At 41.6% G+C, this 23,021-nt stretch overlaps 1 protein-coding gene across 7 annotated transcripts in view; it reads right to left on the bottom strand.

Annotated features, from left to right (window-relative positions):
* Nucleotides 1–23,021, bottom strand: part of CDC14B (cell division cycle 14B) — a 123,914-nt gene that overhangs the window by 26,546 nt on the left and 74,347 nt on the right. For all 7 annotated transcript variants that reach the window (XR_003115988.1, XM_025360272.1, XM_025360276.1 and 4 more), the window contains exons 6-9: nucleotides 18,012–18,078; nucleotides 15,261–15,323; nucleotides 10,657–10,744; nucleotides 10,131–10,361 (exon numbers count right to left, since the gene is read on the bottom strand). Coding sequence is in view for 6 of the 7 variants with exons in the window: in XM_025360272.1 (XP_025216057.1) it covers nucleotides 10,131–10,361; nucleotides 10,657–10,744; nucleotides 15,261–15,323; nucleotides 18,012–18,078 (449 nt within the window). In the remaining variant the exon portion in view is untranslated. The remainder of the gene's footprint in view (nucleotides 1–10,130; nucleotides 10,362–10,656; nucleotides 10,745–15,260; nucleotides 15,324–18,011; nucleotides 18,079–23,021) is intronic.

Raw genomic sequence — 23,021 nt, 5'->3', positions numbered from 1 at the left:
ATTTATTTTTGAGATGGAGTCTCGCTTTGTCGCCCAGCAGGCTGGAGAGAAATGACGTGATCTCGGCTCACTGCAACCTTCACCTCCCAGGCTCAAGCAATTCCTCTACCTCAACCTCCCAAGTAGCTAGGATTACAGGCGTGTGCCACCACACCTGGCTAATGTCTGTATTTTCAGTAGAGACAGGGTTTCACCATGTTGGCCAGGCTGGTCTCAAACTCACCTCACCTCAGGTGATCCGCCCACCTTGGCCTCCTAAAATGCTGGGATTATAGGCTTGAGCCACCACGCCTGGCTTTATGCCCAGAATTTAGATTTAACTGGTGTGCAGCATAGCTTGGACAGAGAGATTCCGAAAATCTTCCAGATGATTCTACGTGTAGCCAAGGTGGAGAATCACTTTCTAAGCAATCATTCTAGTAAGTGCAGTGTCTTCTGCCCTGGGCATTTTAGAAAAATGGTACCACCATCTTTGCAAAAACAAAGGCTTGCAATTTTGCACTTACTCCCACATCCAATTATATTTTCTAGTTTGTTATATTATATTTTCACTCAGATTTTTTTAAACCTCTTTTGGTGCTGGCCTGTCTTATCTACACTATTATTACCTCCAGTGATGGTTAATTTTATGTGTCAATCTGGAATGAATCTTTGGAGATTAACATTTAAGTTGGTGAGCTTTCAGTAAGCACAGTTCCCTCCATAATGTGGATGGGCCCCATCCAATTACCTGAAAACCTGGGCAGAACAAAAACACTGACTTTCCTGAGCAAGAGACTGCCTTTGGCTTTCATCTGCCCCATCAGCTCTCCTTTGTTTCCAGGCTGCTGGCCCACACTGCATATTTTGGACTCACCAGAATCTATATTTGCATAAGCCAATTCCTTTTAATAAATCTCCTACATATAAAAAAAAATCCTACTGGCTTTGTTTTTCTGGAGAACCCTTAATAAAACAGATTTGGATTATGAGATGGGTGTCACTGTAACAACTAAATAGAAATGGAGAAGTGGCTTTGTGGGTGACAACCTTGGATATTTAGCAGAGGAGATTTATAAGGAAAGTGTTGAAGATACAACCTGATTTCTCCTTAACTGGTTACAGTAAAATGCAAAAGGAAAAAGACAAATTAAAGAAGAAATTGTTAAGCAATAGGGAATCAGAGTCAGAAAATTCTCAGGCTATCCATATGGCAAAAAATAAGAGTGTTACAGAGAGAAAAATCAAGGGTGTGGCTGAACACTCCCCCTCTAAAGAAATTCCCTAGACTTAATCAGCCCTCTCAGCAGAAGCCAGGAAGAGAGATGGGATTATACCAGTAGAGACACTGGCAACTTGCAGTGAAGGGGATGGACATGGAATAAAATAAAGTAAGGCTTTTGGACTTCTGAAAGCAGAGCTACCTGGATGCAAACATTCTTTGTTCTTCAAGAAAAGGATGGATGATCCCAAGGGCAATTTAGAGACCCCCAGTGCTGCCACTGCCACCAAGACACAGAGTATATAAGCTCAGGGCAAGCCTGTCTACTCCTTGATTTCACAGGGTAGGGCCACCTCTGATAGTTACAGCGAACCCAGCTGCCTCTGACCACAGCCCTCAGGGACAAAGCCACCTCTTTACCCTAGAGGGCAAAGAGGGCGTGGAGGGCACAGCGTGGAGCCAAAGAGGATGATCCTCTAGCCTTAAGATGTAATGGGATTTGCCTGGCTAGGTTTTGGACTTGTCTAGAAGCGCTTTCTTCTGGTTTCTCCCTTTTGGAACGGGAATGTCTTTCCAGTGCCTATAACATCACAGCTGGGAGGAATTATGTCTCAGGATGGATCATACCTCAAGTCTCCCCATACTTGAGTTGAATGCTATTTAGATGAGACTCTGAACTTGGAGTTGATGCCAGAATGAGTTGAGATGTTCAGAGCTGTTGAGATGGGGGTGAATGTATTTTTGAAGTGAAGGGACATAAATTTGAGGGGGGTCAGAGGGCAGAATATAATGAAGTGAATTGTGTCTCCCCTAATCTTAATCCGTATGTTGTTCTAACTCCCAGTACAACTATTTGGAGATAAGGCCTTTATGGAAGTAAATAAGGTCACAGAGTGGGGCCCTAATCCAATAGGACTGGGGTACTCCTAAGAAAAGAAAGAGATGAGCCAGGCACGGTGGCTCAAGCCTGTAATCCCAGCACTTTGGGAGGCTGAGGAGGGCGGATCATGAGGTCCGGAGATCGAGACCATCCTGGCTAACACAGTGAAACCCCGTCTCTACTAAAATTAGCCGGGTGTGGTGGTGGGCACCTGTAGTCCCAGTTACTCGGGAGGCTGAGGCAGGAGAAAGGCATGAACCCAGGAGGCAGAGCTTGCCGTGAGCCGAGATTGCACCACTGCACTCCAGCCTGGGCAACAGAGTGAGACTCTGTCTCAAAAAAAAAAAGAAAGAAAAAGAAACAGACGGCAGGAGTTAAGTGCAAACAGAGGACAAACCATGAGAAGACTCAGAGACAACAGCCATCTGCAAGCCGAGGAGAGAGGCCTTCCCAGAAAACATCCCTGCCAGTGCCTTGACCTTGGACTTCTAGCCCTCAGAACTGTGAGAGAATTAACTTCTGGTGTTTAAGCCACCCAGCCGGTGATATGCCCCAGCAGACTAATACACCTCTTAATGACTCTCAATTTTCACCGTACAGACCAATTTTCATACTGTCATCATTTTTCCTCCCTAAACAAAGATGCAATCATACAAGAGCCTCTCTAGGCTTTTAATTGGTCATCATTCTATTTCAGGGTATCTCAACCTCAGCAGTACTGACATTTGAGGCTGGACAATTATTTATAGTGAGGGGCTATCCTGTACACTGTAGGATGTTTAGCAGCATCCCTGATCTCTACCTACCAGATGCCAGTAGTACCCAACCCTCAAAAAAGGTCTCCGCACATTGTCAAATGTCGGGTGTGTGATGGGGTTGGGATGCGAAAGGACCCTGGTGAAGAATAACTTCAACTGCTTTTTATAATTAAAAAATGAAATAAGCAATGCTGGATTTTGTTTTAATTATGTTTAAAAATTGGAGTAAAATATTCATAACATAAAATTTACCATTTTTCTTCATGTATCATTTTCCTGATTTCATTTAGTTGTCTGAATTCTCTTTTAGCTCACTGAACATGTTTAAGACAGTTATTTTAAATGCTGTATCAGTTAATTCAGAAACTTACATTTCCTTACTGTCAGTTTCTGACTATCAATTTAACCACTTTGTATGTGTCCAGTTCAGTAGCATTAAGTGCATTCACATTGTTGTACAAACATTACCACCACCCATCTTCAGAACATATTTCATCTTGCAAAACGGAAACTCTGGACCCATTAAACAATAACTACCAATCCCTGCCTCCCCTCAGGCCCTGGCAACCACCATTCTACTTTCTCTTACCCCGAGTATCACATACAAGTGGATTCATACAGTATCTGCCCTTTTCTGACTAGCAGACCTAAGTTGGCCTATTATCTTTAAGGTTCGGCCATGTTGCAGTACATGTGTCAGAATTTTCTTCATTTCTAAGGATGCAAAATATTCTGCTGTATGATATAGAACATTTTCTTTTTTTTTTTTGAGACGGAGTCTCGCTCTGTCGCCCAGGCTGGAGTGCAGTGGCCAGATCTCAGCTCACTGCAAGCTCCGCCTCCCGGGTTTACGCCATTCTCCTGCCTCAGCCTCCCCAGTAGTTGGGACTACAGGCGCCTGCCACCTCGCCCGGCTAGTTTTTTGTATTTTTTTTTTAGTAGAGACAGGGTTTCACTGCGTTAGCCAGGATGGTCTTGAACTCCTGACCTAGTGATCCGCCCGTCTTGGCCTCCCAAAGTGCTGGGATTACAGGCTTGAGCCACCGCGCCCGGCTGATATAGCACATTTTCTTTAGCCATTTCTTTAGCCTTCCTCTGATGGAAACCTGGATTGCTTCCACCTTTTGGCTATTAAGAGTAATGCTGCTGGCTGGGTGCGGTGGCTCACACCTGTAATCCCAGAACTTTGGGAGGCTGAGGCGGGCGGACTGCTTGAGGTCAGGAGTTTGAGACCAGACTGGCCAATATGGTGAAACCCTGTCTCTACTAAAAATACAAAAACTAGTTGGATGTGGTGGTGCGTGCCTGTCATCCCAGCTACTGTGGAGGCTGAGGCAGGAGAATCACTTGAACCCAGGAGGCGGAGGCTGCAGTGAGCCGAGATTGCACTATTGCACTCCAGCCTGGGAAATAAGAGTGAAAATCCATCTCAAAAAGAAAAAGGAAGAAGAAGGAAAGAAGAGGAAGAGGAAGACGAAGAGGGAGGAGGGAGGAAGGAGGAAGGAGGAAGGAGGAAGGAGGAAGAAGAAGGAAGAAAGAAGAAAGAAGAAAGAAGAAGAAGAAGAAGACGAAGAAAGAAGAAAGAAGAAAGAAGAAGAAGAAGAATGCTGTTATAAACATGGGTGTAAAAATATCTGTTCATATCCCTGCTGTCAATTGTTTCTGGGCATATAACCACCTATGCTGAATGACATTAATTTTTTCAGGAACTGCCACACCATTTTCCATAGCAGCTGTATTGTTTTATATTCCCACTAGCAGTACACAAGGCTTCTAATTTCTTCATATCCTCACTAATACTTGCAATTTTCTGGTGGTGATGTTTTTGTTCTTTTAGATCACAGCCATCCCAATGGGTGTAAAGTGGTATCTCATTGTGGTTGTGATTTGACTTTCCCTACAAGTCAAAAATGCTAAGAATTTTGCATGTGCTTACTGGTCTTTTATATCTTTGGAGAAATGTGTATTCAAGTCCTTTTCCCATTTATGAACTGGGTTTTGTTGCAGTTTTTAGGAGTTTTCTCTGTATCTTCTGGATGTTAATCCCTCATCAGATGTGATTTGCAAATATTTTCTCCCAATCCATGGGTTACCTTGTTACTCTGCTGATAGTACACTTTGGTGCACAAAAGTTTTAAAATTTTATATAGCCCAATTTGGCTGTTCTTTTATTGTCAGTGCCTTTGGTGTCATATTACTGCCAAATCTAATATCATGAAGTTTTCACCCTCTTTTTCTTCTAAGACTTTTATAGTTTTAGGTCCTATATTTAGGTCCTTGATCTACTTTGAGCTAATTTTGGTATATGGTATTATTTTTTACATGTGGATATCAGGTTTTCCCGGCACCATTTGTTGAAAAGACTGTCCTTTCTCCATTGAGTGGCGTCTGTATCCTTCTTGAATGTCATTTGACCATATACACAAGGATTTATTTCTGAGCTCTCTATTCTATCTCACTGGTCTTTATATCTGTCTTTATGCCAGTACCACACAATCTTGATTGATGTAGCTTTGCACCAAGCTTTTTTTTTTTTTTTTTTTTTTTGAGACAGGGTCTCACTATGTCGCCCAGGCTGGAGTGCAACCGCACAATCATGGCTCACTGCAGCCTCAACCTCCCAGGTTCAAGGGATCCTCCCATCTCAGCTTCCCAAGTAGCTGGGACTACGGGGTACACACCACCATGCCCAGTTAATTTTTGTATCTTTTAGTAGAGATGGGGTTTTGCCATGTTGTCCAGGGTGGTCTTAAACTCCTGGGCTCAAGTAATCCTTCTGCCTCAGCCTCCCCAAGTACTGGGATTACAGGTGTTAAGCTACCATGCCCAACCTGTATGATGAAGTTTTGAAACCAGGAAGTGAGTCCTCCAACCTTTTTATTCCTTTTCAAGATTGTTTTGGCCATTTGGCATCCCTTGAGATTCCCAAATGAATTTCAGAATCATTTTTCTATTTTTGCAAGCAATGTTGGAATTTTGACAGGCTTGCATTGAATCTATCTCTTTGGGCAATACTGACATGTTAACAATATTAAGTCACCCAGTGGACAAATGTGATGTTATTACATTTAATTATATCTTCTTTAATTTTTCTCAAAAATGTTTTAAACAAATCTTTCATCTCCTTGGTTAATTCCCCAATATTTGATTCTTCTTGATGCTATTACAAATGAAACTGTACTCTTAGTTTCTTTTTTAGATTTTTATTGTCAGGGCTTAGAAACAAGGGATTTTTGCCTGTTGATTTTATATGCTGCCACTTCTTTGCTGAACTCATTTATTAGTTCTAGCAGGGGCTTGGTGGGGTGTGTGTGTGTGTAATCTTGAGGGTTTTCTTTTCCTTTTTTTTTTGGAGACAGAGTCTTGCTCTGTCCCCCAGGCTGGAGTGCAGTGGCACGATCTTGGCTTACTGCAACCTCCATCTCCCAGATTCAAGCAATTCTCCTGCCTTAGCCTCCAAAGTAGCTGGGACTACAGGCACATGCACCTCGCCCGGCTTTTTTTTTTGTATTTTAGTGGAGGTGGGGTTTCACCGTGTTGTCCAGGCTGGTCTTTAACTCCTGAGCTCAGGCAATCCACCAGCCTTGGCCTCCCAAAGTGCTAGGATTACAGCCATGAGCCACTGCACCTGGCCCAGGGTTTTCTATAATACATATAAGTCATCTCATCTGCAAACAGATAATTTTACTTCCCTCTGTCCAATTTCGATGTTTTTTTTTTCTTTCTTGCTTTGGCTAGAACTTCCATTACCGTATTAAACAGATGCCACAAAACCAAGCATCCTTGTCTTCTTCATGAGCTTAGAGGAAAAGCTTTCAGTCTTTCACCACTGAGTATGATGTTAGCTCTGGGCTTTTCACATATGGTTCTTACGTTGAGGTAATCTCCTTCTATACCTAGTTTGTACCATGTTTTTATCACAAAGGGGTATTGACTTTTGTCAGATGCTTTTTGTGCATTGAGATGATCATGTGGTTTTTGTCCTTAACGTAGTATATTACACGGATTGATTTTCATATGTTGAACCACTCTTGTAATCATGGGATAAATCCTACTTGGTCATGGTACACAATCCTTTTAAATATGCTGCTGAATTCCATTGGCTAGTATTTTGTTCAAGGTTTTTTGCATCCATGTTCATAAGGGATACTGGCCTATAGTTATCTTGCAGTGTCTTTCTGTTTTGGGTATCAGGGAAATGCTGGCCTTATTGAGTTAGAAAGTGTTCTTTTTTCCCCACATTTTTGGAAGAGTTTGAGAGGGACTGGTTTTAGTCTTTTAAGTGTTTGGTAGAATTTACTGGTGATGCTATCATGTCCAGGGCTTTGCTTTCTCAGGAGGTTTTGGAATACTTAATCTCCTTACTAGTTAGAGATCTGTTCAGATTTTCTCTTTATGATTTAGCTCTGGTATTTTGTTTTTCTAGGAATTTGTCCATTTCATGCAGATTATCCAATTTGTTGTCCTACAATACTGATCATTTTTACAGTACTGATCAGTTTTATTTCCACAGTATCAGTAGTAATGCCATTTTCATTTCTAATTTTAGTAATTTGAGTCTTCTTCCTTTTATACTTCATCATTCTAGCTAAAGTTTTATCATTTTTGTTATTCTTCTTAAAGAACCAACCCTTGGTTTTGTTGATTTTCTCTACTGGTTTTCTACTCTCTGTTTTACAAATTACAGTAATATAGTACTTGCAATTTTTGTATACAATAATATACAATTATGCTACTTGCAAACTACAAATTATTTTACAAATTACAATAATTTACATATATTTGCAAGTTACAATAATTACAAGTTACAGTAATAATATTTTACAAATTATCTTGTTACAATAATACTAGCTTTTATAGTGGTCCCTGTATTTGCCTTTATCAGAAATCTTTACTTCCTTTTCTCCAATGGCTGTGCGTTACTGTCTAGTGTGCTTTTATCTCAACCTATAAGACTCCCGTTAGTATTTCTTGCAGGTCAGATCTAGGGATGAAAAACTCTCGCTTAAGTGTTTGGTAGAATTTACTGGTGATGTTATTATGTCCAAGGTTTTGCTTTCTCAGGAGGTTTTTGATTATTTAATCTCCTTACTAGTTAGGAGTTTATTCAGATTTTCTATTTGTTTTTTGCAAGTTACAATAATTACAAGTCACAGTAATAATATTTTACAAATAACCTTGTTATGATAATACTAGCTTTTATAATGGTCCATGTATTTGCCTTTATCAGAAAGGCAAATTGATTGCCTGGGCACTGTCTTAATTTCTCCACTATTTTTGAAGGAGTTTTGCCAGATGTAGAATTCTTAACAGGTTTTCCCCCACTTATGCATTTTGAATATATCAACCCACTGCCTTCTTTCTAGCCTCCGATGTTCCTGATGAGAGATCTGCTGACAATCTCAGTGGATGTATCCCCTGTATGTGGCAGGTCACTTCTCTCCTGCTGCTTTCAAGAGTGTCTCTGTCGGCCGGGCGCGGTGGCTCAAGCCTGTAATCCCAGCACTTTGGGAGGCCGAGATGGGCGGATCACGAGGTCAGGAGTTCGAGACCATCCTGGCTAACACGGTGAAACCCCGTCTCTACTAAAAAATACGAAAAACTAGCCGGGCGAGGTGGCAGGCGCCTGTAGTCCCGGCTACTCGGGAGGCTGAGGCAGGAGAATGGCGTAAAAACCCGGGAGGCGGAGCTTGCAGTGAGCTGAGATCCGGCCACTGCACTCCAGCCTGGGCGACACAGCGAGACTCCGTCTCAAAAAAAAAAAAAAAAAAAAGAGTGTCTCTGTCGTTACAGCGCGATTATAATGCATGTTCACGTGGGCCTCTGAGTTTATCCTGCTTGGAGTGTGTTGAGTTTCTTGGATATTCTTGCATATATCACATTTGGGGAGTTTTCAGTCAAATCATCTGTCTGCTCCTTTATTTCTCTTCTCCTTCTGGAACTCCCACAATCTGTATCTTGGTCTACTTGGGTATGTCTCAGAGGTCCCTTAGATTCTGTTCATTTATCTTATGCTCTTTATTCCTCCTGTTCCTCAGACTTGCTAGTTTTTTAATGGTTCTAGCTTCACACTCACTGATTCTTCTGCCTGCTCAAATATGCTTCCGAATCCCTCCAGTGAATTTTTCATCTCAGTTATAGTACATTTCATTTCCAGAATTTCTTTTTGGTGTTCTTTTTATAACTGGTTATTAACATTTTGTTCATAGATCGTTTCTTTGACTTTTCCCACATTTTCTTTTAACTCTTGGGTATCTTTAAGATGGTTATTTAAAAATTTTTGCCTACTAAGTCCACAATCTGATCTTTCTCAGGGACAGCTTCTGTGGATTTATTTCTTCTTCTTTTTTTTGTTCTGTCTATCGCCCAGCCTAGAGTGCAGCAGCACAATCTCGGCTCACTGCGACCTCTGCCTTCCGGGTTGAAGTGATTTTTGTGCCTCATCCTCCCGATTAGCTGGGCTTACAGGTATCCGTCACCACATCCAGCTAATTTCTTTGTATTTTTAGTAGAGATGGGGTTTCACCATGTTGGTCAGGCTGGTCTCAAACTCCTGACCTCAGGCGATCCACCCAACTTGGCCTCCCAAAGTGTTGGGATTATAGGAGTGAGCCACCGTGCCCGGCCTGGATGTATTTCTTCCCTTTGTATAGGCTATACTTCCCTGTTTCTTTGTATACCTTATGATTTTTCAATAAAAACTGAAATGTGATGTTTTGTCATTATATTTTAAACTACAAATACAGCAGTAACTCTGGAGATCAGTCTCCCCCTTTCCCCAAGGCTTGCTGAGCTTTTTATCCAATATTGGATTTTTTTTTAACAAAACTATACTCCTTGTTTCTTAATTAACTAACAAAGAGAGTTAAATAAATCCCACTACCTTCATACCATGTATTATTGTACAGTCATTCATTTCTTCAAAAAATATCTATTAAGTGTCAGGCACTGTTATAATTGCTGAAAACAGAGCAACTTGTTAAGAATAGTTTCCATAAAGACAGGCTCTTACAGTTTACGCTAGTCATTGATGTATCCTAGAACTTAACTATATAGTATGCACCCAATAAATATTTGATGAATAAATAAATGCATTTCAATGTGATGTCTTTGTAGAATTACTTATGAAAATAAGTTACTATACTTTTCATATGAAATCAAAGGTTTAATGGCACTCTAAAAATAAAGGCAGTTTCGTGTTCTGACACATAAACCAAATGAATATGGTCTGTTTCTACATATTCATATACTCATACTGTATACTATTATTTAACCACCCTTAGAAACGTACCTTTACAATGTACTGCAATGGCACCCTCAGCATTTTCGCAGATATCCAGGAATTCTTTGACAATGGCATCAGTAGGGGTGCTGCCATCCGCAAAGAAAAGATCATGGTGATCGAAGCCAGCATCCGTAAAGCGTTTGGCATCATACATTCTTTTATTCAGACGAATAATGGTAGTAACACTGTGATTCTTAAAATATTGAATATAAGTCTCGGGAGAATGTTGGTGGTAACCTACATAAAGAAATGCACCAGATCTTGTAAAACACATAAAGAAAATAATGGCTAATAGTTTCACCTGTAATTGAGCGGACACAGTATCTGGACTGGGAATTAAATATCAAATGGATTATAACTGTAAAAAACAAAACAAAAAGAAAGTTAAAATCCAGTCAGAATGATGTACTGAAATGACCAAGTATGCTTAAATAATTAACCCTTGGTCAAGCTTGGTGTAACTCTTTCAAAAGAAAATACAGGACAGATACTTTCAATAACAAAATGAGATTGATGCCATAATTTCACATACCACTTTCAAGTCTGGCTCTTGAATGAGGTCCACAGAAGGCAATAAATCGGTCTGGTATTATCCAATTTAAATCTCCATTTTCTGCTTTCTGTAAGGGGAAGACCAGCACAATTCATTTTTAAACGTAATCTCCCCACAACCTCTCTACTCAAGACCGAGTCTCTGAAGGACTTCAAACTCATCTGCTTTAGCGGAAAAGCTGTTTACAAATTGCCATGAGACACGAATCTCAATTTGCCCTGCTACTGGACATATATCCTGGTCCTAATCACCTTCTTTTAACAGTGTTTCATTGCTAGGGTATCAGCCCTTGGAATACAGAGCTGACTGCTGTCATACAAACATACTATTTGGCTATTTTATCTGAATCGATTCTCATTTCATTGCTGCTAATTAATAAGCAAGCAAGCAAACTTTTCCAGTATAAGGAATCTGTGAACTTCCCTGTTTTCCTGAATGACTAACTGGTTTCCAACATGAGTAATCTTGACTCCACAAACAAAGGATTTTTGAAAAACTACTTAGGTTTCTGGCTTCCCAATATTTACTTACTTACCTACTTACAGAGACTGTCTTTCCACTATTTTCCTAGCTATTTAATAAGGTAACCAATTTAAAAAGTTCATTTGTTCGTGATCAGTCTGACCAACTGGAGAAATCCTGTCTCTACTAAAACTACAATATCAGCCGGGCATGGTGGCGCATGCCTGTAATCCCAGTTACTTGGGAGGCTGAGGCAGGAGACTTGCTTGAACCCAGGAGGCAGAAGTTGTGGTGAGCCGAGATGGTGCCATTGCACTCCAGCCTGGGCAACAAGAGCGAAACTCCGTCTCAAAAAATAAAAATAATAAAAATAATAAATAAATTCACTAAACCCACCAGGAAACTCAAAATTACAACTATACCGAGATCACAGTATGTTCCTACAAAAAAACAAATATAAACTGATATATAAGACATGTTACTTCCTGTTATTAGGTCCTTTGGATTGAGTTACCATTACTATTATAACACAGATATAGTTCAAATTGAACAATAATAGAAACTTCTCTCTGAATGAAATGGATAAGAGATACTTAAGCAGGAAGCAGAAGACGCTTTATGGTGGAGAAGGAGACAACTCGTGATTAAAAACAACAGATAAATTAGCTTTGCAATTGGGGTGTTTCTACATATACCTAAAAATGAGTTAAGTAGTAAGAGTTTCTTGAATATCTTCAGGGACCAGGCAGGTAACCCCACACCAGCTTACTGGACTTAATGATCAACATGGGGAATCAGTCAGCCCATGTTCCATAATACAAAGGTCTAGGCAGCCGGGTGCAGTGGCGTGCACCTGTAGCCCTAGCTACTTGGGAGGCTGAGGCAGAAGGATCACTTAAGCCCAGGAATTTGAGTCCAGCCTGGGCAACATAGTGAGACCCTAGCTCTTAAAAAAAAAGAAAAGAAAAGGTCAAAGCAGGAATGAGGGCAGCTGTTGCCAGATATTCCAATTTTAAAGTGAAATCAGAAATCCGGACTTTTAAATAAGAAACTCGTGATCAGTTGTTGGCAACAACTAGATTTCACTGAATTGCTGATGCCATTAATTAAGATACATCCTGAATTTGGAGGAGCTGAAACAGGAAAAAATGGGCATTGTAGAATCAATGAAAGACACTATCCCCAATTTCTAAATACACTATAATAACTGAACAAAACTGGTGTATGGGAACCTGAACAGTTCCCTGTGTTACCACACAGCTTCATGGAGGTGAAGACATCTGTGGCGTGCCCCTGCTACCCCCCAGCCCAGACCCTCCAATCTCTACAGTAGTGACAGGGGAGTTACTTAGTGCCTGTATTATTCATTAACAGCATACAAAGGCATCACTGCAAAAGGAACAAACACCAACTAGTGTTTTTAGCAGTTTTGCTTACCTAGACAAAGTAACTTGTTTCAAATGTTTAAAGGATAACCACAAAAAAGGTGTTAATAATTTAGCTACATTCTGTAAGTTTAAGGTGCTAGTTAAACATACATTGTACTTTAGAAATGGACTGCTATCAGAGAAGTAAAGACAGGGTTGGCCCTAATGAATCCTACAATGTATTCTTACATCTTTGGTACATCACAGTAACAACTGAGTGTCACTATTACCTGAAATTGAAAAAATAGTTCAGTTATACATAAGAGTTTGAAATCATATTTACTTCAGACATTGTGAAAAAGAGTTCTCTGAGGATTCAAGATGCTGCTACATGAAGTGCTGCTGTTTGAGGAATCGCCTCCCCATTGCTGGGGAGCAAGTCTGCTCAGGGTAACTACAGCAGGCTAAGACGACAGGAGGCTACAACTACTCTGGGCTGAACAGGCCTTTAGCACAGTATCTTACTCATTCCCTATTTGGAGGATGAAGCTGTAGAATCAAATTACTTATTCTTTTAAAAATACATACATATGTTAAAAAACATAGAACACACCTGTGGTTTTGCCTGGCTTATCTCTCCCTGGCCCTGTCCTATCTTTTTAAGAAATTTTGTGTGGTTGGGTGCGGTGGCTCACATTTGTAATCCCAGCACTTTGGGAGACCGAGGCAAGTAGATCCCTCGAGCGCAGGAGTTTGTGACCAGCCTGGGAAACATGGCGAAATCCCATCTCTACGAAAAATTTAAAAATTAGCTGGGCATGGTGGCGTGTGCCTGTAGTCCCCGCTACTGGGAGGCTGAGGTGAGAGGATCACTTGACCCCAGAAGGTTGAGACTGCAGTGAGCCAAGATTGCACCACTGCACTCTAGCCTGGGCAGCAGAGTGAGACCCTGTCTCTGAAAAAGAAAGAAAAATAAAATAAAATAAAAATAAAATGAAACTGTTAGAAAACAAATTTTTTTTGGTCCGGCTGGTTTGAGGGCGCTGACCCTGTGTCCCAGGCTCCTGGGATGGCCAGAGAACTAAGGCTGGCCAGCGTATTCCTTAGCCCTGCCCTGCCAAAGAACACAGGCTGATGCAGAGATGGGCACGTGCTGTAGGTCAGGTCAGTGAGAGGCATTCCTGGGCCTGCTAATGGAGCTAAGACTGCACTTTTCTGATCATTTTGCCAAACTGGCAGATCAAAGGTGCTGGTGGCCATCTGTACCACTACTGGAGAAGGCTGGCCTGAGAATAAAATTAGCTTCAAGTCCAATTTCTGATTAAGTGTCTGAGCACCTGAAGGGGTATGCTAGAAGCCAAACCTGTTTCTGGACTTTTAATTATGTAATCCAGTAAATTTTTCCCCTTTTTTTGAGACAGAATCTCGTTCTGTCACCCAGGCTAGAGTGCAGCGAGGTAATCTCGGCTCACAGCAACCTCTGCCTCCAGGGTTCAAGTGATTCTCTTGCCTCAGCCTCCTGAGTAGCTGGGACCACAGGCGCACACCACCACGCCTGGCTAACTTTTTGTATTTTAGAGATGGGGTTTCACCATGTTGCCCAGGCTGGTCTCGAACTCCTGAGCTCAGGCAATCCGCCCACCTAGGCCTCCCAAAATACTAGGATTACAGGCATGAGCCACTGTGCCTGGCAAATTTTTCCTTTTTAATTTAAGTTATTTGTGTTTACTTTCTATAACTCGCAACCAGAAGCATCCTGACAAAAAGAAGGTATGGCAAAGACAAAGATATTTTCCAGAGATAATTAGGTGTATAATGACTTCATCTCATCATATTCTACGCTAAGGGTTTTAAAAGCATCTCAGTCACTGTGCGACAGTCATCAATACTAAAATACATTTAAACTGAACAGTATAAAGAACATACAGCGGCACACTCATTCACTCTGGAATTGTGCATCAAATGCAGAAATTCCCACCGAGAATTGGGACTGGAGAAATAGCGATAAGAAGATGAAGACTTGACTTTTTTTCACTCTATACACATCTAAAACAAAACAAGAATATTGCTTCTGTAAGTGAAACGGGTGATTAAGAAAGCTAAAAACAGGGTCGTGCACAGTGGCACATGTCTGTAATCCTAGCACTTTGGGAGGCCAAGGCGGGAGAAGTGCTTGAGGCCAGGAGTTCAAGTCTAGTACGGGCAACAAAGTGAAACCCCATCTCTACGAAAATAAAAATAAAAAAATTAGCCAGGCATGGTGGTACGTACCTGTGATTCCAGCTACTTGGGAGGCTGAAGAAAGAGGATCATTTAAGCCCAGAAGTTCAAGGCTGCAGTGAGCCATGCACATCACTGCACTTCAGCCTAGGTAACAGAGCGAGACTTGGTCTCTCTCTCTCTTTTTTCAATTTTAAGAAAGAAAAATTAAAAACAGGCAGAGAAATTTTGGTCAGAGTACAAACCATAAGAGGATGAGTAAACTCTGGAGATCTAATGTGTGTACTGTATGCCTGAAATCTGCTAGAGTATATCTCAGGTATTCTCATCCCACACACCAAAAGACTAAATTATGTGAGGTGATGAATATGCTAATTAGCTTGATTAGGTAATCATTTCATGGTGTATACATATATCAAAACATTACTTTGTACATCTTAAGTATATGTAAGTTTTATTTGTCAATTATTCCCCTCAATAAAGCTGGGGGGGGGAGGCGGGAAAGAGTTGAAAACATGATCCTTGAAGACTTACTTCATAGTGTTCATATTCATCAAGGTTAAATGAGTTGAAATTAAGGAAGCCATACTGCATTGCCTAAAATCCAAAAGAAAGCTTTTAAGAACAAGGATGCAAGTAAGAAAACAGTTTCCTATCCAATTTCAGAATACTAAATATCAGGGGGCCCCCCCAAGAAAGTATTGTCATAATCAGATTACTTTCCCTTGAACAGCTTTCAAAGGAAGTGGGAAGCATCTTCTAAATGCTTCTTTTATATGGAAATTAGTTATAACTATATATAATGAGTTTGTTGTGTTTTGTTTGGATTTTGTGAGATATGCTTTTTTTACTTTCATTCGCCAATCACCCTATCCATGCATTGTTAAGTAATCGTGCCCTGGAAGTAATCCTCTTCTCTTACCAGATCACCACCACCCTTGGTTGAAAATTCAGAAGTTTAGGATTCAAATATAATACACAACCCAATGGTCTCTACATCAATAAGAAAGAGGAGAGAATCCATGGGCTAGTTTATCTCAAACAAAGCCCTCATACTTCATCCATATCTTCATTTTCAACTTCTGAACAGTCTTTAATCAATGTTCCCTAAACTAAACACAGCTCTGACATCAACACTAAAATAAAAAATTTTGAGGAAAAAAGTTATTCTTTCCATAGGAATAAAACAAAACATTTTCTGTCCTATCCTATAGCTTCACTCTGTGTGACAGCACGCAGAGTATGCTAACCAAAATAAGCAGACTGTCTATTTTCTGAGACAAGGACAAACAGAGCTGGCGGCCTCTGAGAAATGTCCTCCCAGCTTGCTGATCACTGAGACAAACAGGAGGGAAGCAAGAACTCTTGATCCACAAGGTATTCTTGGTTCAAAGAGGGGGCTTTTGTACACCCAGTTTTCAAAATGTAAACTACTGAAATACAAATGTAAAATAAGAAGGCTAGAATACCAACTAAAAGGGTCTTCATCTTATATAGTTAGTTTAACACTAATCCCAAGACTAAGTCAATCACAAAATTTATTTCCTTGACTTCAATATATTTCATGATTTTGGACTACAGCTATTCCTAATAGAATGAAACAATAAAAAAGTAGTTTATAAGGAATTCCTATTTTCCTTTGAATTTCACGAGGTGATCTTATTGGAAGTGGATCACACTGAAAACATAATTACATTGATGCATGTTTCTTCATATATGCAATATTCAAAGTCAGTCACAAATAAAAAATGTGGACACTGAAAATCAGAAGCTAGTGACCCTTAAATAAAACTAAATATAGTGGTTGGGTGCAGTGGTGCACGCCTATAATCCTAGTACTCTGGGAGGCCAGGGTGAGTGGATCACTTGAGCTCAGGAGTTCGAGACCAGCCTAGGCAACATAGTGATAGTTCGTCTCCACAAAAAAATACAAAAATTAGCCAAGCATCACAGAAAAAATAAAAATTTAATTAAAAAAACCCAAAATATAGTAGGAAAAGGGCAATCTTTGACCTATCATACCAGCTAATTGACTTCGGGTGCAATACCCAATTAAAAAAAAAAAGCCAAAACATAACAACAGAAGCTGCGATATGGTATTATAATAATAGATCATTTCCAAAGCCCTCAAAGCTTTGCTCTTCTCTTTTTAAAGGTGAGTGTACCTACCTGCACGAGCCCACCTGGCAGGGGCTGCAACTGCAACCAGAAGGTACCATTTACCCCTGTTGCCCTTTGGTCTCCAGATTTCCACTAGTGGCCCGTACCTGCCCACACTGAGGGCCCACGGAGCCGCCTCAGAGCCCATGGCAACTACCCCAATCAGCTCCATACCCCACAGGCACTGGATTCAAATCCAAACAAATTATGTTCCCATACCTCACTGATTGATACAGGAAAAAAAGTATACTAATTCGTTTCTGAATTTGTATGCTGATTAGTCCTCTCGTTTTAAGACATGTCGGTCACAATTCCCAGCAAGCCACCATGTTTCATTATACAAGAAAGTAAACCTGGGTTCCTTTTGGCTCTAAAAGCACAAGTTACAGAAAACTTGAGATGCTGTCAAAGGCTTATTTGATCTATGGGCTACTGATTTACCATTCTAGTTTCTTGTGCTGTCCTGACATTAATACCAGGACTTGCTGCACTGTGTAACCCCCGCGGACCCTGTTCACGTAGAACGTGATGGGCATGTCCCCTGGAATTGACACAGCAGCCCTGGTTATAACCCCAAGAAATCACCTGGAAATAGTTTGACAAAGCAGCCGTGACCCACTTAGTTTCATAGAAAACCGTATAACAAACTAAATGAGGCATTCAAATTCTGTTGAACTAGAAACTGAATGCCTGGGGAAACAAAAAGGAAGTGTTTGACAGTGACTGGGTTACGTCTGTGGTAATCATATTGGCGGGAATCAGGTATGTAGAATACACAAATCAAAGAGAACTTACCAGTAAACCAGTCATCCTTACTTTTGTTCTTTTAGATCACAATATACTCAAAACCAATTCTGGATCTAGAACCTAGTTGTATAACTCTTATTTTCCCTGTCTTAAGTGACTTTTCCCCCAACTCATACACAGAAGCGCTCAGAAATTCAGAATAAACCGTTTCCTGGTTTGGTCTCATTCTGACATTAGTTGGGAAGTGAGTACACCTCTGTCACCATACACATCTTGGAAAAAACGCTAACAAAAAGATCTCGGGAAGAAGGCCTAGTCTTCTTGGACCACATGTTAGTTCCTCAACACAACACTGGGTGCATCCTACATGTCACTTACCTTCTTTACTGCATGAAAACAGTCAAGAAGTGTAATGTAGAAATTGCAGCTTCCATAGGCAGCATCTCTGAAACCCAAAAGTAATAAAATACAGGTCAGTTACTTTTCTGCAATTACACTCACCTAAGACAAAGCTGACTAGAATTTAAAATCAAAGGTATACTCAGAACCATTATCAAGAAGAAAAAAATCTTGTCTTTTGACTTTTTAAATAAAAGATAAATCAATTACAAATTTCACTGCAGTTTCTACCTATTCCAATAGGTACTGTTTCATGGGCCTCGATCAATAATGACCACTTTCTAAATTTCAAATGTTCTCTCTAGATTATTTTTGGCTTTAATAGCTGAGCTACCTTCTTGAATTCAACAAATCAATACCTATCTCTCCCCCTAAAAGGGCAAAGCATTTGAATTTTTTCTTTAAACTGGAAAATACCATACGAAAACCTTACTGGGAAAGACTGCTTTTTGATCCTGTAATAAACATATGTGTGTATGTGTGTCTAAGTATACGTGCGCATCTGTGTGTGTGTGTCTCCAACCAAGTATGACAGAAATATTGAGAAATCAAGGTCATATTTAAAACACTAGGTAGAAGGTCATAAGCATTTTGTTCCTATCATTATGCTAAAGACTTTTACCCACGTAACTAGATAACTTCTGGGTTTTTTAACTTTTTTATAGAGATAACGTCTTGCCCTGTTGCCCAGGTTGGGGTACAGTGGTGCAATCATAGCTCACTGCAGCCTCAAACTCCTGGGTTTAAGTGATCCTCCCACCTCAGCCTCCCCAGTAGCAAGGACCACAGGCATGTACCATTGCATCTAGTTAACTTTTTTCTTTTTTTTTTTTTAAAGGTAAAGAGGGAGTCTCATTAAGATACCCAGGCTGGTCTTAAACTTCTGGCCTATGCTGGGCATGGTGACTCACGCCTGTAATCCCAGCACTTTGAGAGGCCAAGGCAGGTGGATCATGAAGTCAGGAGTTCAAGACCAGCCTGGCCAAGATGGTGAAACCCCGTCTCTACTAAAAATATAAAAATTAGCCGGGCGTGGTGGTGGGCCCCTGTAGTCCCAGCTACTCGGTAGGCTGAGGCAGGAGAATGGCGTGAACCCGGGAGGCGGAGCTTGCAGTGAGCTGAGATCTGGCCACTGCACTCCAGCCTGGGCGACAGAGCAAGACTCCATCTTAAAACAAAAAACAAAAAAAACTCCTAGCCTCAAGCAGTCCTGTCACCTTTTTGGCCTCCCGAAGTGTTGAGATGACAGGTGTAAACTGCTGTGCCCTGCCTTCTTCCTGATTCTTTTTTTTTTTTTTTTTTGGGCGGGGGTCCCCTTCTTTCCCCCAGGCTGGGGTGCAGTGGCCGGATCTCAGCTCACTGCAAGCTCCGCCTCCCGGGTTCACGCCATTCTCCTGCCTCAGCCTCCCAAGTAGCTGGGACCACAGGCGCCGCCACCACGCCCGGCTAGTTTTTTGTATTTTTTAGTAGAGACGGGGTTTCACCATGTTAGCCAGGATGGTCTCGATCTCCTGACCTCGTGATCCGCCCATCTCGGCCTCCCAAAGTGCTGGGATTACAGGCGTGAGCCACCGCGGCCGGCCCTTCTTTCTGATTCTTAAAGGACAGTAGTAATACCAATGAAACCACAGGAACTAACAAGTCAACTACCTTCCACAGGATCACTCTAGTTTTGGGAAAGTGCTTATATTACTTTACAGACAACTCCATCCACCTAAACACTGCATCAACACATAGCAGTAATCTTACTATATGAATCTCTTAATATCAAGTAAGGTTTTACCCAGAGAAATAACGCACCCCTGACCCCTACCTGCTTCTCCTTTTTGGCTACCTTGAGCCATTACAAGATGAAATTTTCTGGAATTAGGCAACATAAACATTAATTTAATTATGATTAAGCTAGGCGTGCAGAAAAACTGTGCCTGTCTGAATGGTACTCATTTGCTTCCGGGGAAACAGGGTTGCTGGTGGAGCCATCACTAATTCCCCACCTTATCTGGGCCTTCACACTGTAATACTTCTTACTGTGAGGCAGTTACATACATATATGTAAAACCTTACTGCTGCACACTTAAGATTAGTGTTTTTGAGGCCGGACGCGGTGGCTCACGCCTGTAATCCCAGCACTTTGGGAGGCCGAGGCAGGTGGATCATGAGGTCAAGAGATTGAGATCATCCTGGCCAACATGGTGAAACCTTGTCTCTACTAAAAATATAAAAATTAGCTGGGTGTGGTGGCACGCACCTGTAGTCCCAGCTACTTGGGAAGCTAAGATAGGAGAATCACTTGAACCCGGGAGGCGGAGGTTGCAGTGAGCCAAGATCGCGCCACTGCACTCCAGCCTGGTGACAGAGGGAGACTCCTATCTCAAAAAAAAAATAAATAAATAAATATTAGTTTTTGTTAAAAACGATTAAGTTATACATTAACTTAAAAGGGGAAAAATAGGCCGGGCGCGGTGGCTCAAGCCTGTAATCCCAGCACTTTGGGAGGCCGAGACGGGTGGATCACGAGGTCAGAAGATCGAGACCATCCTGGCGAACACGGTGAAACCCCGTCTCTACTAAAAAATACAAAAAACTAGCCGGGCGAGATGGCGGGCGCCTGTAGTCCCAGTTACTTGGGAGGCTGAGGCAGGAGAATGGCGTAAACCCGGGAGGCGGAGCTTGCAGTGAGCTGAGATCCGGCCACTGCACTCCAGCCCGGGCGACAGAGCGAGACTCCGTCTCAAAAAAAAAAAAAAAAAAAAAAAAAAAGGGGAAAAATAAATATTCAACAAATGTTAGAATAAAAATAAAACCACATTTTAAACTTTTAATTCTTGCTCAAACCTTAAGGGCCAAGAATACAGCAATGAGGGAAAGAAAAGGCATCCTTTTCAGCTAAAATCGTCTTCAATGTTACTGACTGAGCTGCTTATAATTACTGAGCTATGGCCGGGCGCGGTGGCTCACGCCTGTAATCCCAGCACTTTATGAGGCTGAGACCGGTGGATCACGAGGTCAGGAGATGGAGACCATCCTGGCTAACACGGTGAAACCCCGTCTCTACTAAAAATATAAAAAATTAGCCGGGCGTGGTGGTGGGCGCCTGTAGTCCCCGCGAGGCTGAGGCAGGAAAATGACGTGAACCCGGGAGGCGGAGTTTGCAGTGAGCCGAGATCACACCACTGCACTCCAGCCTGGGTGACAGAGCGAGACTCCATTTAAAAAAAAAAAAAAAAAAAGAATTACTGAGCTATGAGAACCTTCATGAGGACGGAATGCAGGGTCTTGTTTTGTTTTCTTTTTTTGAGACAGGGTCTCCTCTGTTGCCCAGGCTGGAGTGCAGTGGTGCAATCATGGCTCACTGCAGCCTTGACCTCCAGGGCTAAAGCGATCCTCCCACCTCAGCCTCTGGAGTAGCTGGGACCACAGGTGCACACCACCATGCCTGGCTAAGTTTTTATGTTTTTTGGTAAAGTTGGGGTTTCACCATGTTGCCCAGGCTGGTCTTGAACTCCTGAGCTCAAGCAATCTGCCTGTCTCAGCCTCCCAAAGTGCTGGGATTACAGGTGTGAGCCACTGTGTTCAGCCGACACAAGGTCTTAGAACACACCATTTTTGTTCTATAAGGTTCTGAACTGAAAATTTTCTCTTCTACATCCTAGAAAAGGTCTTTAACCTAAAAGACCATGACTTTCCCAACACCTTATTGGCAATATTCAGAAAGAAAAAAAAACAAAAGGACTTGCAGCGGTGGTCCCCAGGCCAGCAGCACCAGGACCACCCCACCCATCAGAAATGCAAATTCTCAGGGCCACCTCACATCTACTGAATCAAAGTTCTCGGGGTAGGACCAGGTAATTTGTGTCTTAACAGGTCCTCTAGATGTCTGTGATTGTGTTCAAGTTTATGAACCACTGACCTACAAATCAACAGAAATCCTGGTTTTGTAGAAATAGGGTGTTCATGGAATAAAGAACCCCATAGGTAGAGAAACGAAGGCAGGAAAATGGAGTTGTTTAGCCTAAATCAAATCAAAATTACCAACGGAAATGGGGTAAACCCTCAAGTTGGATGCCAATGATTTTAACCATGTCTCCTAGGTGAAGGACTGATTATCTTCTTTTATTTTTGAGACAGAGTCTCCCTCTGGAGTGAGTGCAGTGGCGTGATCTTGGCTCACTGCAAGCTCCGTCTCTCGGGTTGACACCATTCTCCTGCCTCAGCCTCCCGAGTAACTGGAATTACAGGAGCCGCCACCACACGCAGCTAATTCTTTTGTATTTTTAGTAGAGACGGGGTTTCACCTTGTTAGCCAGGATGGCCTCTATCTCCTGATCTTATGACTCACGCACCTCGGCCTCCCAAAGAGCTGGGATTACAGGCTTGAGCCACCACGCCCGGCCTGATTATCTTCTCAACCTACTGATAATTATTTTCCAATCAAGTTAAAGGCGTGTTGATTCAGTCTCTGTGACATTTTGACAAATTTCTTCAACGCTTTCTCTTTTCTTTCTTTCTTTTTTTTTTTTTTGAGAACCTACTGTGGGGCACAGCCCCGCTCCAATCTGTGATGATTTCACAAGCTTTCATCTGGGCCCTGCTGAAGTCCTGCCTCATACATCATAGAATCTGAATATACGACAAGAATCTTCACTCAAGTTTATTTCATTAGCACCTCCAATTTTAGACACACCCACATCACATCTTCCTCCCACCGAGCATTCAGTCTTCTTCCAATAGGCAGAACAGCAACTCTGAGGCTCGGTTTATAAGCCTTGGAGAGTGGGGAGGGATCCTTGTCACCAAGATCATTTAACAAATTTGGAAAACACATAAGAATCAATAAAGGCGCACTGCTTGGAAACTGCACAACAATGTCAAATACTAGTTTTAAAGAATGGCAACTTTCATAACAGCTCGTATTCACCACAGCCAAAAACTGCAAATGACCCAAATATCCATCAAAAGGACAACAGGCAAATAAATGGTGGTATATTC

This window comes from Theropithecus gelada, chromosome 15, assembly GCF_003255815.1.
Source record: "Theropithecus gelada isolate Dixy chromosome 15, Tgel_1.0, whole genome shotgun sequence".
NCBI lineage: Eukaryota > Metazoa > Chordata > Mammalia > Primates > Cercopithecidae > Theropithecus > Theropithecus gelada.
This window is presented reverse-complemented; position numbering and strand designations above follow the sequence as displayed.